Below are 21536 nucleotides of genomic sequence, written 5' to 3'. Positions count from 1 at the left end.
TTTGAAGCTGTTAGGGGTCTTTTTTCACATGTCATCTGAAAAAATAGTCACATTAAAATTATATGATTTGATGATGAAAAAAAATACCTGGATGGGAGCCCAAGGCATAAAAAAGGCCCTCACCAAGCTAGCAATGTGGAAAAAAAAATTTGAAGGATGGCTGGTAAAACCTACTTAGATAGGTCTAATGGGGGAAACAGAGACTGCACAACAGTGACAGGACTTACACACAGGCGAAAAAAATTTCGCTAACTTCAAGAATAAACACTGAGGCAAGCACAATGCAAAACACATCTGATCAGCTCCTCGAAAACCAAGGAGTCTCACATGACAGTGAAAGGCAAGAACGGATGCACATGCACAGTGAGGCCCAAGCCTCCAAGAACCCCCCCCCCCCCCCATGTGGTTGTGGTTGAGCAGATTAGTGGGGAAGAACTTAAGGGGGTCTGTGAGCAAGGGAGCTGCATCTGTTTGAAAGGGAGGGCGGGGCAGGAAGTACTTTGGGGGCAGGAGTCGTGAGGTGTGGAAGGAGGAGAATGGGTGGAGCCTGGTGAACTGGCCATTGGTTAATCCGGAGGGTCAAATAACTGGTTGGTTAATTGAGACTCTACTGTACTTGATATTTTCAGGTATGTTATATCATATTAAACTAGCTAATAGCAATACATTTCAAAGTCAAGCAATATCTCTCAACAGGTTTGCCTTAAAATACAAGGCTCCAGAAGGCAAACAGTCAAAGATATTCTTCGACATCTGTCCTAAGCATTCTAGTAGATGCCTATGAACTCTCCAAATATGAAATTCCTAGAATACTATTAATTTATCTTAATTTTAAAGGAAACAGCAAAAAAAACAAAACATGAAAAACAGGATAAATATTCTTAGTAGCTAAAATGATTTAAGAAATAATACCTTAGATATGGAGGCTGAACATTCTGACTGGCCACTGTTGAATTTATGGTTGGAGGCAAGGACCGCAAAGGGCCGATCTGGGAATCAGGTCCTAGACTGTATCCTTGGGGAGGAGGGACCTGCTGAATTTGATGAACATTCTGTACCATATAGTTCCCTCCGTGTGGTTGCCCCACATATACCTGTTTACACAAACAGAAAATTCCACATGAAATAGTATAGTGGTTTACGTTAGACCCCAAGTGTAATGGCTAAAGTATGACATGTTAGCACATTATTTAATCTATTAGGTTAGCCTTCAATTAAATGTCTAAGACTTGAAGGCATTTATCTACCTTCATAAAAACAGGCAAAAGCTGACATTGTGCACAGAGTTATAGAATAAACCATGGAATTAATTTTTTGGCCATTTCTCAAGTATCACAAGACTTACATTAAAGGCAATGGGAGAAGGTTCACAAACAAGAACAACCTTGCTGCGTAGACCAATAGGAAAAAACAGAATCAAAACCCCAATTCACTGTGGGGCTAGTGAAAGGAAATCTAAAGTAGCAATGTTTTAGGGTTCTCTTTCCCTAAGGAATATCTAAAACTATATTTTAATGTAGAATTCACTTTCTTTTGTAGCTTTGGTCTTTCTGCAAGTGCTTTGTTTTAGTAATCCTTTAAAATATTCCTTTACGTTTTTGCCTACTTTATATATGCATATTTTGAAACAAAGTAAAAAAAAAAAGTAAATATCTATATGTTGGTATATTTTCTAGTCATAAGGGACCCCTTACTTTTCTTCTTCCACAGCTGATGGCTTATCTGCCTGCTACTTCATACTAAAAATACACATAAAAGAAATAAACCTTCAAACATATGTTGGAAATCAAGTTAGATTGTCTTCCAGTCATTCTTTCACATCAAATCTCTGTACTTTCTACTATTAACTTAGGAGGAAAACTTAGGGGGTCCCCCCCCCCCAGACACATAGGCACATCAGTTTTGAACTACTACCCAGCTACCGCATGGCCCAGGCAGTAATTTCACTTTTTATGTGCGTCCACATAAAAAGTCAGGTGTGCAATGCTACCAGACTTACCAACCTGAATCTCCACTACCCCAGCTGCAAAGGACTAAATATAAACTAACAAATGCATCCATTTTCTCCTATATAGAACGCAACTATGGAATGCACTACCAAAATCCACAAAAACAACACACAACATAACTAATTTCCGAAAATTACTAAAAACCAACCTATTTATAAGGCGTATCACAAAGATCCATCCTAAACACCAGAGAACAAAATTCATACCAGAACTGCACAAAATGGAACTCTCTATCCCTGACTGTTTAAGCTAATTTATCACGATTGAACTATAACCCAATACCTTTTATTTCTTATTACGAAAATGAATTCTCTTTACTTGATTGCCTAATCCACTCTGTCACCTGCATTATAACTATGTATTTCTTATTCTGGAATTGGTGATCACCATCATGGAATAATGTACGCCACATTGAGCCTGCAAATAGGTGGGGAAATGCGGGATACAAACGCTACAAAAAAAATAAACTGAACGTTAATCGGCATTGTATGCACGTAGACCATTACTGCCCGGTTAATGTGTGAGACTTTACCGCTAGGTCAATGGTTGGCGGTAAGGTCTCAGACCCAAAATGGGCACATGCCAAATTTATTTTGCCGCACATCCATTTTCGCCCCCCCCCCCCCAAAGGCCTTTTTTGCGGGTGCACTGAAAAATGGACCTGCGCACATCCAATATACGCGTCTACACCAGCACAGGCCATTTTTCGGCGCACCTTAGTAAAAGGACCCCCTAATGCGACAGTTCCAATTTTGAAGTAAAGTATACGACAAAAACAATCAACTTAAATTTTTCACAGCATTCCAAGTTGTTCTAAAGAGGTATAAAGTTAGCACTGTAGCTTTTACAGAGGTTTAAAATATAAAAGGCCAGTAAAATAAATAGACACTACATTTTATGCTCTAACAGCAATGATAATAAATATTATTGTAATGAATCCTGTACATATATAGGTAATATGTCCCTTGTAGGATACTACTTAATTGCTATTGTATAGCTAAGCCTGAACAAAATAATGCTACTTGACTAAAACCCTCATATAGTTCCTGTTGGATTGGCTGCAGGCAATTCCTTTTATAGAATAAAAAAAGTAAAAAACAAAACAAAAACCCAACAACAACAAACACATGGCATCAATACTTGAATTGATATTAGATAGGTAATCAGTTTATTCAGGGCTGTAGATAAGTCAGGTTCAATGGGTATTGAGTAGCTGCACATCATCCACATAGATGTAAAACCGAGTGTCAGGTACTCAGGACTGAATTACCTAAATTTCCAAAAGCAATTTAAAGTATTATTTTTTTCACACGTGTTTGGAGATCAAACTTAATACTTGTGACTATTTTAATGTGTTTTGGAGATCAGAAGTTATTCTTGTGATTATGGATTCTTTTGAAATTTATGGATTTATGTATTGATGCCATGTGTTTGTTTGTTGTTGGGTTTTTGTTTTGTTTTTTACTTTTATAAAATCTCTTTTTTTCTTAGTACTATATGAAGTTTTTATTAGTTTGGTTTTTTTTAAGAATGTGTTGTGTTCTTCAGGGATTATTCTTGAGTAGTTCAAGCAGACTATAAATTTTAACAAACGAAGGGCCCTGTTTACTAAGCCGTTTTATAGGCACGTTAGCGTTTTTAATGCGTGTTAACCATGTACGTGCGTTAACCGTGTACTTGCTTACAATATCCATAACTGTAGGCGCATTAAAATTGCTAATGCACCTTAGTAAACAGGGCCCAAAATAAGGTAGGCAAGTCAAACATTAAAATGCTATTAAATTAGAGATGTTCACAGGGTAAAGTTTTTTTGTGCATTTTTTGTGCATTTTGCCTTTTTTGACATGATTTTGATTTGTTTCACTAATCTGTTTTAGGGATAAATTTTCAACAAGTGTTAATTTGTAGGTTTACGTATATGTGGAACCTCCTCTTAAATTCAATGTAGAGATCAGAATTGTGACTTCCAGGTTGGGATGTGTGCTCAGTTTCAACGGTATTTTTAAAAAGAAGCGCTAAACAGAAATCAAAAGATTACTGAGATTAAGGCCAGGAGGTTCCAGCTTTATTTTGCCAGTGCTCATGCACTGCATCCCAGCATCGAGTCAGAAACATAACACAGAAACACAGAAAAAGACAGCAAATTAAGGCCATATGGCCTAGCCAGTCTACTGAGTTTAACAATACCTTCCTCTCCCTCAGAGATTCTTAAATTAAAGCACTGTTCTCATCTCTACCACACTGAAATGCTGCTCCTTGCATCTACCACCCTTTCAGCAAAGAAACATTTCCTGAGATTAATTGAGTTTACTCCCTTTCACTCTCATTCTATGATCCTTCATTCTGCAGTTTGCTTTCCACTGAAAAAGACCTACTTTCCGTATGTTTATACAGAGATATTTACATGTCTCTTATATCTCCCCTCTCCCAACTTTTTTTTCTACCAGTGACTTGAAGAATGATCCTACAAACATCACATGCCTACATCCTGTGCTCCTATCCCAGACTCCAGTTATCAGCCAGGCAAGCTCATGAAAATCTTATACTCCCCAAAATTTAACTTTTACTCTTTTGGGATCTTGCCAGGTACTCGTGACCTGGACTCCTACTATTGGAAACAAGATACTGGGCTTAACGGATCTTCGGTCTGTCCCAGTATGGTAATGCTTAATGTTCTTATGTATGCAATGCTTTACCAAATGACTCTGTTCTTCAATGCTTCACATCCACCCAAACTTCCTATAAAAATTTCACTTCTACAGGTCTCAATTTCAAATAAGAAATATATCAAAACCCTCAAGTAGAAAAAAAAATACCCTACAATATGTGAAAGTCACATCAGGACTTGTAAATGTTCATTCATAATGTGATGTGGGGCTCTCATGTTAAATTTTACCCAGAATTACAAATTACAGGGGTAACTGTTATCAATAGAAATCAAACAAAATAAAACATGGAAAAGAAAATAAGATGATACCTTTTTATTGGACATAACTTAATACATTTCTTGATTAGCTTTCGAAGGTTGCCCTTCTTCGTCAGATCGGAAATAAGCAAATGTGCTGACAGTGATATAAGTGAAAACATTCAAGCATTACTATGACAGTCTGACAGGGTGGGAGGATGGGGGTGGGTAGGAGGTATGCATAGGGACATCAAAGCATATCATTGATATTCTAACAGGATGGGTGTGGATAGGTGAGGGGTGGGGTGATCAAGAGACATACAGCTTTATGGTTTATAATGGGCTAGGAACCCCAGATCCTTGTTAAGTCCTTTCTGTTGGGTGTTAAAATATTCAATCATTCTGACTTCAAAGGTCTTACGTTCTTGTATGGTTTTAAAGTTACCTTTCAGGATTCTCACTGTGAAGTCACTGGTACAGTGTCCTGGTCCTGTAAAATGTTGACCAACAGGTGTGGGAACCCTACTGGCACCAGCATTGTTCATGTGATGTCTATGTAAATTGAATCTTGTCTTAAGCATCTGGCCTGTTTCTCCAATATAGCATCCTTCGTTACATTTTTTACATTGAATGATATATACCACATTGGAAGATGAGCAAGTGAAAGATCCCTTTATGTTGAATAGCTTTCCTTTGTGGATGACTTTGGGGTCCTGTGAAATATTTTGGCATAGTTTGCAACTGGATAAATTACAGGGAAGTGTGCCCTTCTGTTCCTTTTCAGTCTGTGATGGAAGTTTACTTCTGATTAGCTTGTGTTTTAAGTTGGGTAACTGTATAACTGCATGCTTACTTCACGTTTGGAATTTGCTGTGTTTTCAGAGAGAAAGCATGCCCATATTTTCACTGAAAATTAACCCAGAAGAAAAACCTACACACATTTATACCTGATAACTTTTATGGATAATTGTTTTTCTGATGGTAATATTACAGTTTATCTTCTTCAGAGTAAGAAATTTTGCACTCCTGTATTAACTTGGTTAACTGTGATGACATGCAAAGATTACAGGTGCCAAAAAGACCCCACTTAAGCAGTATTCAATAAGCTGCGTCTAAAGTTCAGCACAGTTTACAGAATACACGCTTAAGTGGAGAGTCACGCGTAAATTTAGGCATGGCCATTTACACCAACAAAAACATGGTGCAAATGCCTGCATCTAAATGTACACATGGAGCACCATTATTCTGTAATTATCATGAAACTCAAACCCACGCCCCCATTCCAACCCGAAAACCCATGACCCTCCCATTTCCATGCTCCCCTTTTTTGAATGTGCATTAATTTTAGATGTGAATCCCGCTCCTAACTTTATGTGAGTTAGGCCCAATTAATCTAGTTAGTGCCAATAACTGCTTGTTAAAAAGTCAACTATTGGCACTAATTGGCTTGTTCAATTAAATTGCGTGTGCAAATCGGGAACGCACTTAAATTTGTGTGCGCAATTTTTGGCAAGCTTTACAGAATCAGGTCAATGTGTGTAGCTCCAAACCTTTCCACCAGGAATGCCCCTACAGCAGGTAAAAGTAAACACAAAATGGCATTATGCATGTCCAAGCAAATTTACAAAAAGCCCATTTACACGGTAATGTATTTAGCTGCAGAGATGGCTTTTAAAATTGCCCTCCCCTATGCCTAAGCTTTTCACAGACATTTCTGAAGGTATTTTTGATATTACCTTTGACATACTGAAATCAAAGCACTGCAATAAACTCTCACTTCATTCACTTTCCTGGTACGTTTTGCTCCCATTACGCTCTTACACCCCCATGGTTATCAATTACTCAGTGATAATGTTAAATGACATACTGTGAGAGTGTGTCATCTCTCAATTTGGCAGCCGCTATGCTAACCATTCTTTGTTAATGAAAGCAACAAAGTAAAATGCACATTTTACTTTTCCTGATTTGTCCCCCACACCCTCCTTCATACATTCACACTTGTAGTTGCAATTTATAACTTTTCTGAGAATGAAAAACCTCCAGTCAAGTACCAAGAGGCCTACATTTTCTCAGCTCAGAGTTCAGCATTTCTTCCTGCTGAATTAATAGAAACTACCTTCCATACTGTCCTAAAGAATAACCTTACAAAGAAAGGCACACTATTAGTGTAAAAATATGAAAAACCAATAGAAAGAATTATCTGCTATACTAATTTTTTTAACAAAGGATGTTTGTGCAATTCTATTATTTTCAAGATTAAGCTGTAATTGTGCAACCCTTAAACAGATCAAGTATCTACAAAAGTACCAAAGCTTTCCAATATTGTAATTAACCAGGACAACCAGCCAATTCCAATGTGAGTTTTAAATATTTTTTTCCAGAAAAGGCAAACTTCACATTTTTTACAGCAAAGCTCTGGATGTCACATAAAAAAAAACGCAAAAAAAAAAAGGAAAAAATAGTTATATGTAACATTTTGCTAATTCATACAAACGTCAACGGTGAAAGCGTTTCTAAGGTAGTCCCCTTGTTAGAACTTATCAACATGGGCTACCATTAAGATGGGTTATTTTCAAATACAAAGTGTGTACATAGGGGAAGGGGGGAGCAATAGAGCTTTTGGAGGGTGTGGCTTGGAGTTATTACCATTCCGTCCGATATTTAAAACAAAAAGGCCGCTAAAACAGCACTTAAGAGCCTATCTGGCGATGTTTAGCACCGGATAGCCACTTAAAGATAGCCATTTATATCGCGCAATATAACCGGCTATCCCACGATTTTTAAAACCTGACCGGCCACGTTTGGTGGCCATATTTGGCCGCCACAATAGCTAGAAAAACTTTGGCCAGTCTCATTTTACACGGCCAGCGCTGAACATCAGCGTAGCTGGTTAAAATCGAAACAGCCAAAGTTAAACCAGATATTCAATGCTGGTCACCGGAAACGGACCAGAATTGAAAATCCAGGTTTAGCGCTGACCACAGAAGACAGCACGGCTGACTCACACGGTCTGAAAATGGGGCCATTATATTTAGCTGGCCTCAGGGCATATGTTCCAGGCGGGTAGTCTTTTCACTTTTGAGATTACTCGGGTTGTGGTGCGAAATTGCTCCATATGTTACTTTCTACTTTGTTGTGTATTTGGAAACATAAAATCTCAATAAAAACTTAGTTAAAAAAAAAAAGATGTGTTATTTACTGCTAACCCAGGTTATTATAAGAAGATCTCGCTGCATAAAATGAGACCTGTGCTATAATAGCACCAAGTTAAATAACCCGTATTAACAGTAGTTTACATGACAACTCCCCCCCCCCCCCCCCTTAGACATCTTATCCTCACTGAAGCTTTGTTGGAAAATGTCATGCTGCAGAACACTTTCTGCCCATTTATGAGTGCTTCATTACTAGTGTGCTCTGAAAAATACTGAAGGGAATTATTAACCCACAATATCAAAACTGTACAACTGAAAACCTATCGGCCAAACAGTTTACACACAAAATAAGTGCATTTGTTTAGTTTAGTATATTTGCACTTGGTATGCTAAACACGAATCAAAGCGGATTAACAGCTAAAATAGATAGAAAAGAACTACAATAATAAATAGGAAAGCCAAAAAAGGAAATTAAGGTATAAAGGGAGCAGAGAGCCTGGATGTCTCCTGCTCTGGCCAGTCCATCGATCAAGTTATGAAACACCATCAAAAGCCTTGGATGTTAGAGAGAGGGACCAGTGAAAAAGAAAGTGGAGTGTCGAGTGGACTCAAGGGAGGGGTAGTTAAATGATTTTCAGTGGAAGAGACTAGTGAGCGAGAAGATCTGTAAGTAATGATTAGAGTCAATAGGTAAGAGGGAATACCAATACAAAGGAGTGGCCTAGTGGTTAGAGCACCGGTCTTGCAATCCAGAGGTGGCCGGTTCAAATCCCACTGCTGCTCCTTGTGATCTTGGGCAAGTCACTTAACCCTCCATTGCCTCAGGTACAAACCAAGATTGTGAGCCCTCCTGGGACAGAGAAATATCCAATGTACCTGAATATAACTCACCATGAGCTACTACTGAAAAAGGTGTGAGCAAAATGGAAATTTAAAAAAAAAAAAAGGACTTTATGGGTTATTGTCAGAATCTTGTATTCGGAAAGAAATTGGGAGCCAATGACACTGTTTTAATAGGGGTGATATGTGATTGAAGCGGCAGACACCTCAAAGAACATGGAAGGTGGTATTTTGCAGTGTCTGAAGGTTTTTGAGAAGGGCAGGGAGACCAGAGTAGGAAACATTGCAGTAGTCAAACTTTGACATAACCAGAACATGAGAAGTTATGTACAAGCATCTGTATCTAGGAAAGGACAACTGAGCATAGGGTGTGCAGACATGCGAAACAGGAGCATACGACAGCAGCAATCTGTTGTGAAAATGAAAGCTGAGAATCAAAAAGCACCTCAGGGTATTTAAAGGACTCTACTAGACGAACAGGAGTTTTACAAATTGAGGGGGTGAGTCGCCTGACCAGTTATCCAGAGAGCAACTGATTTGGAAAGGTTAAGAACCAAACCAACAGAAGTTATCCAAAGGTCAACTGAATCAAGACAGATTCACAGGGTGGAGAATCAGGAGTGTAGTGGTTTTGGGTGGAAATCAAGAGAATATTGTCTACATTCATATAGAACCTAGTTTCTGCAGCCTGGATTAAAACTAGCTGGGGGCAGGGCAAGGAAGATGTTAAAGAGAAGAGGGGATAGCACTGACCTTTACGGAACACACAGGTCCCAGAGCGGAGCTCTGAAGTGGTCACAGGAGTGCAGACTTTATACTGATAGTCTGCAAGGAATAAGAGAACCAGGAAGAGACTGAGCCACAGATGTCCTAAAGAATTAAACGTGAAAGGCAGACCAAGTCGAACGCAGCAGTCAGAAACAGATCAGTAGTACAGCATCACCATGGTCAAAAGCAGTATGGATGATAATTTCAGTGGAATAGCCATGATGGAAACCAGATTGTGATGGATGAAGGATGTTGGATGCCTCAACATGGTGAGCAAGTTGAGAGAAAAAAAAGCTTTTCAACAAGTTTAGACATAAATAAATCACGCCTAAAAATTTGGCACAAAAATGAAATTCACCTCAGCGAATTCTATAAAGTAGACCTTAATTTAGGCGTACTTTTTAGAATAAGCCTAAATTTCTGTGCAGTTTATAGAATACACCAAACGCTGGTCCGTGCAACTAAATTTAGTCAAGGGCAGTTATGCCAAGTAAAACCTCATTTAAATGCTGACACCTAAATTAGGCACAGACCGGATGCATCTATAACCACATGCATAGATTTTAGAAACACCCACAACCCACCCATTCCACACCTATGGCCATGCCTTTTCACCTATTCGACTTAGAATTTATGCGAAGCACATTATAGCATACACTTAGTTCTCATGTAAATTCTAATTAATGCCAATTAGTGTCAATAATTGTTTGTTAAATGGAAATTATCAGTGCTGATTGGCTTGTTAATTAGGTTATGCACATTGTTATGAAATACACTTCGATTTCCACATGGAAATCTTGGTGCAAAATACAGAATCCGGTGGAAAAGGGATATTAGAAATAGGTCTATAATTTCCAAGATCGGTGGTTTTCAGTGATTTTCTTGAAGACAGGATGAACAACTGCACTTTTCCATGAAGAGAGACAATGCTGGCTGAGAGGCTATTGGGGACCATACTAAGAAGCAAAGGCAGAAGTCCATGCTTAGGTATTCCAATCCAAGAAGAAGGTAGGCTATCCAGCAGACAGGTAGTTTTCCTAAGTAAGGTGTAAACCTTGATTAGAGCAGTTAATGGCAGAAGATTGAACTGCAACCAAGAAGAATGAAGAGGGGGATGAGTTGGGGAATTGGGAGGCCGAAGCATAGGAGATAAAGGGGGGGGGGGGGGGAGAAGGACCTTGATTTCAAACAGGGGATGGAAGAAGGGTGGCCAGAGCACGTTCAATCTTGTGGTTAAAAAAAAAAAGGGTGAAATCAGTTGCAGACAATGATGTAGGGACAGATGGCTGGGGGCCCAAGAGAAAAAAAGGTGAGATAGTACCTGGAGGAATGGTTTTGCTTGATCTGGAGAGTCACAAGTGAAGAATAGTATTTTAATTGAACATGGATGGTTTGAAAAAACTGATGGTAATGGTTGAGATCTGTAGGGAGCTCGATATGCGCCATATCCTTTCGGCTCAGGGTAGTTGCCACTTGGCTGTAAATCACCTTGGTACCAAAGTTTACTGGCTTGATTAGGGGCTGGAGTAGGACAAAATGGGACAAATGGCTTAAGTGAGGACTACCATTCAGTTACTTGACTTGCAAGGGGGAAGGTCAGTAAAATTCTATGGGAACAAGCAATTTAACGTCCAGAAAGGGTGGTGCAACCTATGGAGCAGGGTGAGAAGTCTAACGCAGAGAAACAGTAAACCAAATTAAGAAATGGTCAGATCAAGGTACAGGAGAGGCCATAAACTAAGAAAGACAAAGGGGATCAGAATGGTGGGAGACTACCAAGTACAGAATATGGCCGGCTTTATGAGTGGGAAATGAAACGTTGCTGAAGTCGTAACTTGGAGAAGAATGAAAGAAAATGTCTGTCAATAGTATATGTATTTGTGGGGAGGAGGGACTCCAAGCAAGAAGACTGAAATCCCCAAAGATAAGCAAACTGAGAAGCACAAGGTTATGTCAGAGACATTGAGCAAGACAGTCTTGCAAAGAAGCATTAGGTGAGGGTGGAGAAAAGGTGAAGAAAGTGAATCAGGGCAAGGTATTGAGGCATAATAGTAGGGATTGTGGGAAAGGAGAAAGGTCAGGAACCAATGTAAAAAAGGGAAGGGAAGAAAGAGCTATTTGGGAGGGAGCTAATAGAATGATAAATCACATAAGACAAAATTCTCTCATAATGACTTTTAAAAGAAGTACCATAAGAGACTAAGTTGATCACAGGCTGAAGAACTCATCCTCCAAACCTGGCATTAGCCAATGACCATTTACATTAGCCAATGACCATTTAACTATTCTGTAATATTTAATGATGATATACAGTGGATTCTGGTTAATTGGGACACCGCTTAATCAGGATGGCCACATATTTCACCCAAAACCTAGAGAACAGAAACAAAGCACAGTTGTAAAGGCGTAACAGTTTCGCTTATTTGGGCAGTAACATACGTAAAATGTCATCGATACATCCCCAACCCCTTAAGTTTATATGGGCTGCTCCATTTCTCCCAGTGACTCCACTGCTGGAAACACACCAACCTAAAGACATTCGGACATATCCCCCTTCCCTCACAATTTGCCCTACTACTACTACTATTTAGCATTTCTATTCTTCCCCATATCTCTTGTAGGTTTGCTGTATTAGTTTCATTACATTGGCGCCTGCCTCTGTGGTGCATTGTAAACCACATTGAGCCTGACATTGTTGGGAAACTGTGGGGTACAAATGAGGATAATAAATAAATAAATAGTTTCCTGAAGATTTTTGTTAATAAAAGACTTTCTTGGACACCATCTGCGAGAGGTTCTGTTTTTCACTACTGTTTTATGCCTGGCTTTTTCCTGCAGTGGAGTTCTTTTCTTCTGTTGGTGACTGCTCCAATTTGCATACACGTGCTAATGTGGGGTGTGATGTGTTCCATCTGTGGTGTACAGTTACTGCTCTACAGATCTGTGCTGATTTTGCCCAGCTACAGTCAATGAAGAGAGCTTGTCAAGGTACACTGACTGATATCTCCAACTTTAATGCTGTTTGAATGAGAAACTTTCTTTTAATTTATACACATTTTAAATATTTTATTTTCCTTTATTTCATATTTTGTGTTATCAAACAAATGTAAAATTTGAATTAAACCGTACTGTTTTGTTTCTTCCACAGATTTAATCCCATATAATACCTGGTAAATAGATTTTTGAAGGTCAATCAGGCCTAAGATTTAACAATGGTTTGTGACAAGATGTCTTTCTCATGATTATTTCTCTTTTCTACTTCAACAGCAATTTTCATAGTGTCCACATAACTGCAAAGTCTGTGGATACTCTCTAACCATTTTCAAACTGAAAGTATACACAAACATTTAGGTTAAAAAAAAAACGCTTAAAGAAAAAGCATACACTTTGTTGTAATCCTAGCCCTAACTCCTGCTCCAGGACATATCCACAAACACAGGTTAAAGTATACAAGATCACCATGTGTACTTTTGCCCACAAAAAGGGTGGGCAATATATACGTCTAAGTTCCAATTTTACAAAACCAGGGTATACACATTTAAAACTGAAGAATTGCAATGATAAAGGGGAATGGTCTGGGTATGTTTTGGGTGGGGGTAGTGTGGGCCTAAACAATGAATGTTTATTCCCTATTTCAGAAGGGGAATAAATATCTACCTCCTAATAGACTGATGCTGGAATTTACACCTGCTATCTAGATGTCTGTTTCAGAAACGTACTCCTAGATGAACAGTGCTCTACTACATGGATTAGGGAAAGACTGCCCCCTTAATCTCCCAGTGCTTGATGTTCCACCAAAAGCCAAACTGGAAAGAGACACTAGCTCTGTGACAGTACCAGGAAAAAATAAACATCTGCATTTCTAAAATGGCTAAAATAAACATTTATGTTCAGGCACATATGGTTTGTGTTGTGGAATAGCAACAGACATTATGTGTCCGTTTTGACCCATTAATATTTTAGATGTTCATTTTGTAAAACAAATGTTCATGCCGCATTTAACTAGTTTTGAGATATGGTTAAAATTTAATGTGAAGAAAGTGCAGAGTGATGCACTTGGAGAGTAGAAACTCAAATGAGCTCTACGTGCTAGGGGGCAAGAGGCTGATACGCATGGACCAGGAGAGGGACCTTGGGCACTGTTTACCTTTAAACTGAGGTGTCATGTCGATAGTTGGTGTACTAAAATACTAGCGGAACTTGAGACATCCTGGCCTGAACATCCTTTCTAAAATGCCACTCCACAACACTATTATTGTTGGTTGAGTTTTGGTCTTTTGGATGATTTGAGGGGGGGGGGGAATTAAAGAAAACATTGACTCCACAAATGAACTGCAATATAAACCATAAAGTCCATTTATGAAGAACACATTGTTGCCCATTAGAACAATCTCACTTTCATTCTTTCGGATGAAAATTGATTTTACCTAAAGCAATCTGCCTGGATGTTCTGATGGCCTTGTATGTATATTAGTGAGAAACATAAACACTGTTCTGCCTAAGAGAAAGCAAATGTTTTACCTATAGTAAATGCTCTCCTAGACAGCAGAATTATCAGACACAGTGGGCGGTGGCAGGACTGAACAAGCTCTCTCAGACCTCAAAGCTAATGTGATATTCTGAGTAGGCAGTCAGTCATTCTTCTGTGCAGCAGTCTCCTCTTCTCATTCAGTTAAAGAACAGAATCACTTCCTGGAGAGGTGAGCAGGATTGTGTCTCTGATTAATCCTGCTGTCTATGAAGAACACTTGTTACAGGTAAGAAAACTTTGCTTTCTCTGCCAAAAAGCAAGATTGAATCAGCCACACAACTAGGTAACTCCCAAGTGTGTTGCCATGAGGGGCTAGACTTGACCACTTTCAGATCAGCTCACCTAAAAGAAGCTGGTCTAGCCAGTTTTTATGGGGGAAAGCCAGCGGCAGCAGAACAGAAAAACAGCCATTGTAAGTGCTGGTTTCTGCCAACCACTGGACTTGAGGGATGCTCCCTCCTCTGCTGCCACCGGAAATTGCCTCAAGCCAACCAAAGACCTCCAGCAGTCATTTAAGACCAGAATGTAGCACTGGGTCTCCCAGTTGTCTGTGCACTGAAGGCTCTGCAGTGTCCTGCTCCCAGTACACAGACTTCCTGTTTATGTGGGGGCGGAATGCTGCACATGGCCAAGAGGTCCTGTGCTGTTTTCTGGTCTTGAATGGCTGCTGTAGGTCTTTGGACAGTCTGGTGACAGCTGCAGGTGAGGGGCCAGCTGGGCCACAGTGATGGGAGTACACAATCTCTCCCCAGAATTTCTTCACACATGTTGCTGGCAAACCTCTAGCAACAGTAATTCTGTCAATATCTGCACCATGCAGCTCTCACTGAGTTTGAGCTATGAGCTGCCTAAAATCCACTGTAGTCTTACACATTTAAAATGAAGACAGAGAGCATTCAGACTTACTGCTAGCAAACAATCTTTCTGGAGATGGGAAGATGGTAGAACGAGAGAACATGAAATGAGATTGAAGGGGGGCAGAACTCAAGAAAATGTCAAGAAGTATCTTTTCACAGAGAGAGTAGTGGATGCTTGGAATGCCCTCCCGCGGGAGGTGGTGGAAATGAAACGGTAACAGAATTCAAACATGCGTGGATAAGCATAAAGGAATCCTGTGCCGAAGGAATGGATCCTCAGGCGCTTAGTCAAGATCGGGAGGCGGGGCTGGTGGTTGGGAGGCGGGGATAGTGCTGGGCAGACTTATACGGTCTGTGCCAGAGCCGGTGGTGGGAAGCGGGACTGGTGGTTGGGAGGCGGGGATAGTGCTGGGCAGACTTGTACGGTCTATGCCAGAGCCGGTGGTTGGGAGGAGGGCTGGTGGTTGGGAGGTGAGGACAGTGCTGGGCAGACTTGTACGGTCTGTGCCAGAGCCGGTGGTTGGGAGGCGGGGATAGTGCTGGGCAGACTTATACGGTCTGTGCCTGAAGAGCACAGGTACAAATCAAAGTAGGGGTATACACAAAAAGTAGCAATATGAGTTATCTTGTTGGGCAGGACTGGATGGACCGTGCAGGTCTTTTTCTGCCGTCATCTACTATGTTACTATATGATGCGGAAGAACACGGCAGGGGAGATTAAAAAACTGGAGAGGAAGGGAGAGTCAGCTTGAATAGGCATGGGGGTGGGGACAGGATGGTGGAAATTCACAGGGTGTCTGCCACTTTGGTTATGGCGTTGGCTGTTACATTGAACTTTGTTGACAAACTAGCCCTCACTTAAACAGCAAAGGATGATGTAAAGCTGTGATACTGAGCAGACAGAAATTTGAGGAGTGGTGCAGTGGTCCTTGACCTTCTCCCAGAAAAGGATGCACTTGTACAAGTGGCAAGTGCAATTTGGCATGAATGTGTTCCCTACGCCCTGAAACTTTAACCAGGCAAGCATTCAGGCAGTAATGATAGAGGCAGAAATCCTTGAAGCAGTCTCAAAGGTACCATAAGCTGAACAAGTAAGAGAGTAGACCATTCTCTCAGAACTCTGATGGAGGGAGCTTAGTTTGTGCTATAGAAGGTGTTTGATATCCTTTGCACTTTTTGGATCATGAATGCAAAACTGCATTATATAATGTTGATGGGAAAGAATTTGTGGCAGCAAGCATTGCGCAGGGCTGCACAACTTCTGTCCTCAAGGGCTGCAAACCCAGTTAGTTGGGTTTTCAGGATTTTTCCAAGATTTTTACAATGAATATTCATGAGATCTATTTGCATGCACTGTCTCCATTGTATAAAACAGAACTGATGCCTATTTGTTGTCAAAATCCTGAAAATGAACTGGGTAGAGGCCCTCAAGGTTTGAGGTTGTGCATCTCTGGCAATGAAGTCATATCTTCCAGTCTGTCTAGGAGTTTTGGATCCTTTCCAAATGGGCTGAGATGGTTTCTGAACTTTCCAGCTTTTTTCAAAGCCAATTCAAATACCAGGCGTGAGCTGTAGTTTGGATATCAGGTCTAATGTTTTAGAGCCACAGTGTACTGAAATCAGAGTCTGCTACATACAATTTTGCTGATCCAGGAGGAGTCTGTGGAACGGAACTGCTTACCCTGTGAAACTGACCTGTTCTCAGGGAGAGATCTTCCCTACAAAATTATGCTGCTTCACACTGTTTGCTCTGGGGAGTCAGATAGCCCAAAATACAGCAGCCCAAATGCCTAGATGTTATCACGATGCACCTATAGAGAGCATACAGGGGCCCTTTTACAGAGTGACGGTAAGCCCAACGCGGGCTTACCCCTTGCTATTCCGGGATTACTGCCAGCCCAACACAGCCACTGGTGGTAGTTCCAGGTCGAGCGCGCCATTTCCAGGGATTTAAAAAAACCTGAAATGGTTAGCGCTGTGGTAACCCAACGGTAATTGGGCATCACCACGCCACGGGAGCCCTATCACCACCTCAATGGTTGGCGGTAAGGGCTCCCCACAGCATGGGCACATGGTAAAAGTCTTCTTACCACATGGCCATTTTGTTTTGGTGCTTTTTATGAGCTGCAGTAAAAAGGGCCCTAGCACATGTGAAAAACGGCCCCAGTCGCCACCGCAGGGCCCTTTTTCCTACAGCTTGCTAGAAGAACTCCACGGTGCCTCCAGTCAAAATACCAGCAGGAGTTTCACGCCAAGGAGCTGGCTTAAGGAGCTCATCCCATGATAAGTCACTTGCTATGGGGATAATAAGAGGGCTTTTCTATAAGGACTTTCTACTTATAGGCCCTAAGAAGCACCTATTTGGGGCCTAGTCTATAAAGGAAAGCAGGCACCTACTTTCCTTTTTAGAATACTAGCTAGATAAGGCACCAAGAATATTTGGTTTAAACTAACAGTGAACAATGGGAGAATGGGGAAATCTGATACAGGATGGGGGGTGCACATGTTTTAGGATGTCTGAGAAGAGTCATAAAACTGGAAGAGATTAATATGCTTAAGTCAATTAATATGGGCTTGGTCTCAAGTCTGTAGTGACACACAACATGGAGAGGGAGGGGACAGGGGATTAGGGGATTGGGAGATACGGGAATAAGCTGGTAATGATCACCAAGGTGGTTATGAGAAATTTAGGATAAGGAATAATGTGCAAGAGATTTGGGGGGGGGGGGGGGGGGGGAGACAATAGAAAGAAGAGAAAATAACTGGGCTTGCTTTGGCCTTTTGTGGGACAAATGTAAGATTTTATGATTAGCGAGTTGTGTGGTGTATTTTGTAGTGTTGATTCCCATGTTATGTTATTTTTTAATGTTTTTATCTTTTATGTAACATATCTTGTACGTTCATTTGTTTTCCCACCTAGATTTGTGGATAGTGCATGCTAAAATGATTTTTAAAAAATTTGTTCATGTTTGGCATTGAAATATGGCTGTATTGAAAATTGTTGTACAAAAGAATTAAAAACTGGGGTGAATATTCTGACTCTCTATAAGGTAGCCTGACTGTGCAATGTCTATTCCCCATCTGTGTGTAATAGATTCCCCATGTGTTGAAGAATTTCAACCGTCTGTCTCCTAAATGGGGGCAGCTGCACTGTAGCATTAGTCAGCGCTTATTGCTGGAGTTGGGTTTTGTTTGCTGAGAAAACTGCTACATAAATTTGATATATGAGGAAAATATTTGCTGATCCTCTAATGTCCAAAATATTGCTTCTTTTCTGAAATTTACGTTGAAGCCTGAAAGACTGAGCACATTGCTTGGGTTTACTGCAAAGTTAAAAAGGTTGTTTTTGGCAATCTTATCTAAGGACCAAATAATTGATTGTCCCTATATGAAAATACTCAGCAGATAGAGCTTTGAAGAATAATCAGATGATCAACATTTCATACAGTTTTCTGGTACATTTCTAGCTGAAATATTTAAAGTGAAGACTAAATAGAATGGTCAACAGAGAAGCTTTCTAAATCATTTCTGAACCCAGTAAATCAGTCCTATTTAAGTTATGTACTGCCTTTATATTAAACTAGTAAAAAAGCCCCGTTTCTGATGCAAATGAAATGGGGGCTAGCAAGGTTTTCTTCTGTGTGCATGTGTGAGTGTGTGTCCCTGCCCTCTGCCCTCTCTCCCTTCCCTCCTCGGAGTCGAGTCCTTCACTGTTAAGTTTCCTGCTATGTTTCTGTTACAGAGATAGTGAGGGCTTCTGCCCTCTCTCCCCTCCCCCCTCTGAGTCCTTCACTGTTACAGAGAGAGCGAGTTGATTTCGTGCTTTGCTGTGTTTTCCTTCACTGTTTGTGTTACAGAGAGAGTGAGGGCGGGACAGACACTCATGGGAAAACCGGATATCTCTCCCCCTTCACACTTTGGGCTGGAGGCTTCATTTAGAACGTTGGTGGTGCCTTTTATATATAGAGATTTATTTGCTGCAAGTCCAAAAACACTTGAAGGACAATTCTATACCTGGGCACCCAGATTTAAGCACCCCTTGCATGTTTTAAATTACAGAATATTAGCACTTTATCTGCATAAGTGTACTCTTACCCACAAAATTGCCAGTAGAGTGCCTATGCTATGCCTGAAAGGCTTCGCTTAATACAAGACGATCTCTACTTCAGGAAGCAGGTGAAAGTTTGGCTCTTCCCCCATGCCTTTATTAGAAGAAATAACTAACTTGCTAGTTGCACACACACACAAGGACTAATACTGACTGTACATACTGTGCAAGGACTTGCTCATCCACTTTTACCCTAGCTGAGACTATATCCCTGCTTCTTTCTGACTTCAGGTGCAACTTTCCTTAAATTTGTCTCATTTTCTTAATCCTCTTACTCTATCTTATCTATCTATATGTTCCACCTTTGTTTACACCGTATGCTGTCTATTAGAATGTTTTATTGTGCACTGTGTTGACATTGCAATGTAGCATACTATGTCATACCTCGTATCATTTGGATATTTTTACTGCTGTAATTACCTATTGCCTATGTTTGACTTATTCATGTCGTACACCACCTTGAGTGAATTCCTTCAAAAATAAAGTAAATAAATCCAAATAAATAAATAAGAAAGCAAGCACTGTTCTGTAACTTAATGGACTGTGTTTGGGATTACCAAACCAGCAGCCGCTAGCGAGGCTTTGTAAACAGGGGGTGTATTAACTCACGACTCAGAGTGGGGACATACAGCACATTAGCTTTCTGCAGTCACAACTCTCATCCCAGGACATAAGCAGTTTCTCCTGCAGATTCAGCCCTAAACAGCACTAGGACCATCTACCTCGCTAATTTGGCCAGATAATCTCTAGTTGATAAACCAACAATTCATGTTGCTATACTCTTAAACATGCTAATGTGTTGCAGTAGTCCAGTTTTGAAAGAATAAGGGGCATGAGTCATAGAACTTACAGCAGTTCTATCCAGTTTGAGCCGAGGTGATGAACCACCCCACAAAACACTGAAAGTTGACTACAGCACCCAAGACATGTGGTCCTGAAAGTGCAAATTGATCTGACCCAAAATTCCTAAATTACAAGCTATGGTGAATAATTTTGCAAGCCATTAATCTTAAAACCAAAATCAGAACCTACGTTTTACTTACTAATCCATAAGGAGGCGTATTTTTCAAAGCACTTAGCCCTCCAAAGTTCCATAGGTTTCTATGGAACTTTGGAAGGCTAAGTGCTTTGAAAATATGCCTCAAAGCTACAGTTTGGGTGATATTCATCATCAGTTTATGTTCACAGAACCACTGATGTAACAGCTGTAACTAAGGCTTCAGTCAATTTATCCAACCCTTCCAAATCACCTTACTTCACAGAAGCAGTGACTCAAACAATGTCTGCAAAGAAGTAACTTTCAAATCATTAACCCAGAATTTTCTTCTTCAAAGATAACAACTCTTTTGATAACAGCTGAATTTACATTAAGAGACTCAGATTACTTTGCCTTTTTAAAGAGCTATTGTGTTGGATAATATCCTGTGGTAGGAATGTAGCCCATGTTCTTTTTACCATCTTTTCTATGAAAAGTATGTTGACGATGCATTCCCTCTTTCTGTTAATGCCTAGTCCCGGATTTGCTGAAGAATCAATTTTGTCATTTAGAAATTGAAGATTCGCAATCTCAGCCGTTTGTTTAGTCAGAAAATTAATGTTAAGAGTTGTCTATAGGCTAGAATATGGATTTTCTACAGTCATGTCCAAACACGCTCAAGCCTCTAGACAGGAAATACCGAGAGCATTTGCCTACTCAAGATGAATTGTTTCTGCTCTGTTATTTAGGAGGAGATTCTATACATAGCACCTAAACAAAACTGGCACTCAAATCAGTGACAACTAAGCGTATTCTATCATCAGCAACTACATTTAGGCGCTGATTATAGAATATGCTTAGTTGATATTTCAGCACTGATATCTGTGCGCTTCCATTTACACCAATGAAAAATTGGTGTAAATCTCAGAGTGTATATTTAGGCGCACTAGGCCATATTCTATAACTAGGTGCCTAAATTTTGGAATGCCCATGAAATGCCCATTTCCCCACCCATAACCATGCCCCTTTTTGCCTCTGCGCATTATAAGTTGGCACACATTGTTACAGAATACACCTAACGAGTTGTGTGCTTAAATTCTAATCAGTGCCAATTAGTGCTCATTATTGCTTCAGTGATGTTATCAGCGATGATTTGCTTGTTAAGCCAATTAAGTTATGCACGGTGTTATAGAATCCGCACCAATTTCAGTGCCTAAATCTAAGCCTAAATCCAGGGCTTAACGGGCACTGAAGAGAAACCTGACTTATTTGTCATTCTCTGAAAACCTTTAATTTGATCGCTCAACAAGTATAGGGCCTAAGACATAAAAAAGAAAAGAAGCATTCATTTGTTAAGCAGGCCACAGTATCAACCCTTGAAGAGTCTTCT

At 40.2% G+C, this 21536-nt stretch overlaps 1 protein-coding gene across 1 annotated transcript in view; it reads right to left on the bottom strand.

Moving 5' to 3' along the window:
* Nucleotides 1–21536, bottom strand: part of LOC115475120 (signal transducing adapter molecule 2-like) — a 72595-nt gene that overhangs the window by 7049 nt on the left and 44010 nt on the right. The window contains exon 13 of the mRNA XM_030210861.1: nucleotides 913–1094. Within this exon, the coding sequence (XP_030066721.1) occupies nucleotides 913–1094 (182 nt within the window). The remainder of the gene's footprint in view (nucleotides 1–912; nucleotides 1095–21536) is intronic.

Source organism: Microcaecilia unicolor, chromosome 7 (assembly GCF_901765095.1).
Source record: "Microcaecilia unicolor chromosome 7, aMicUni1.1, whole genome shotgun sequence".
Lineage (NCBI taxonomy): Eukaryota > Metazoa > Chordata > Amphibia > Gymnophiona > Siphonopidae > Microcaecilia > Microcaecilia unicolor.
This window is presented reverse-complemented; position numbering and strand designations above follow the sequence as displayed.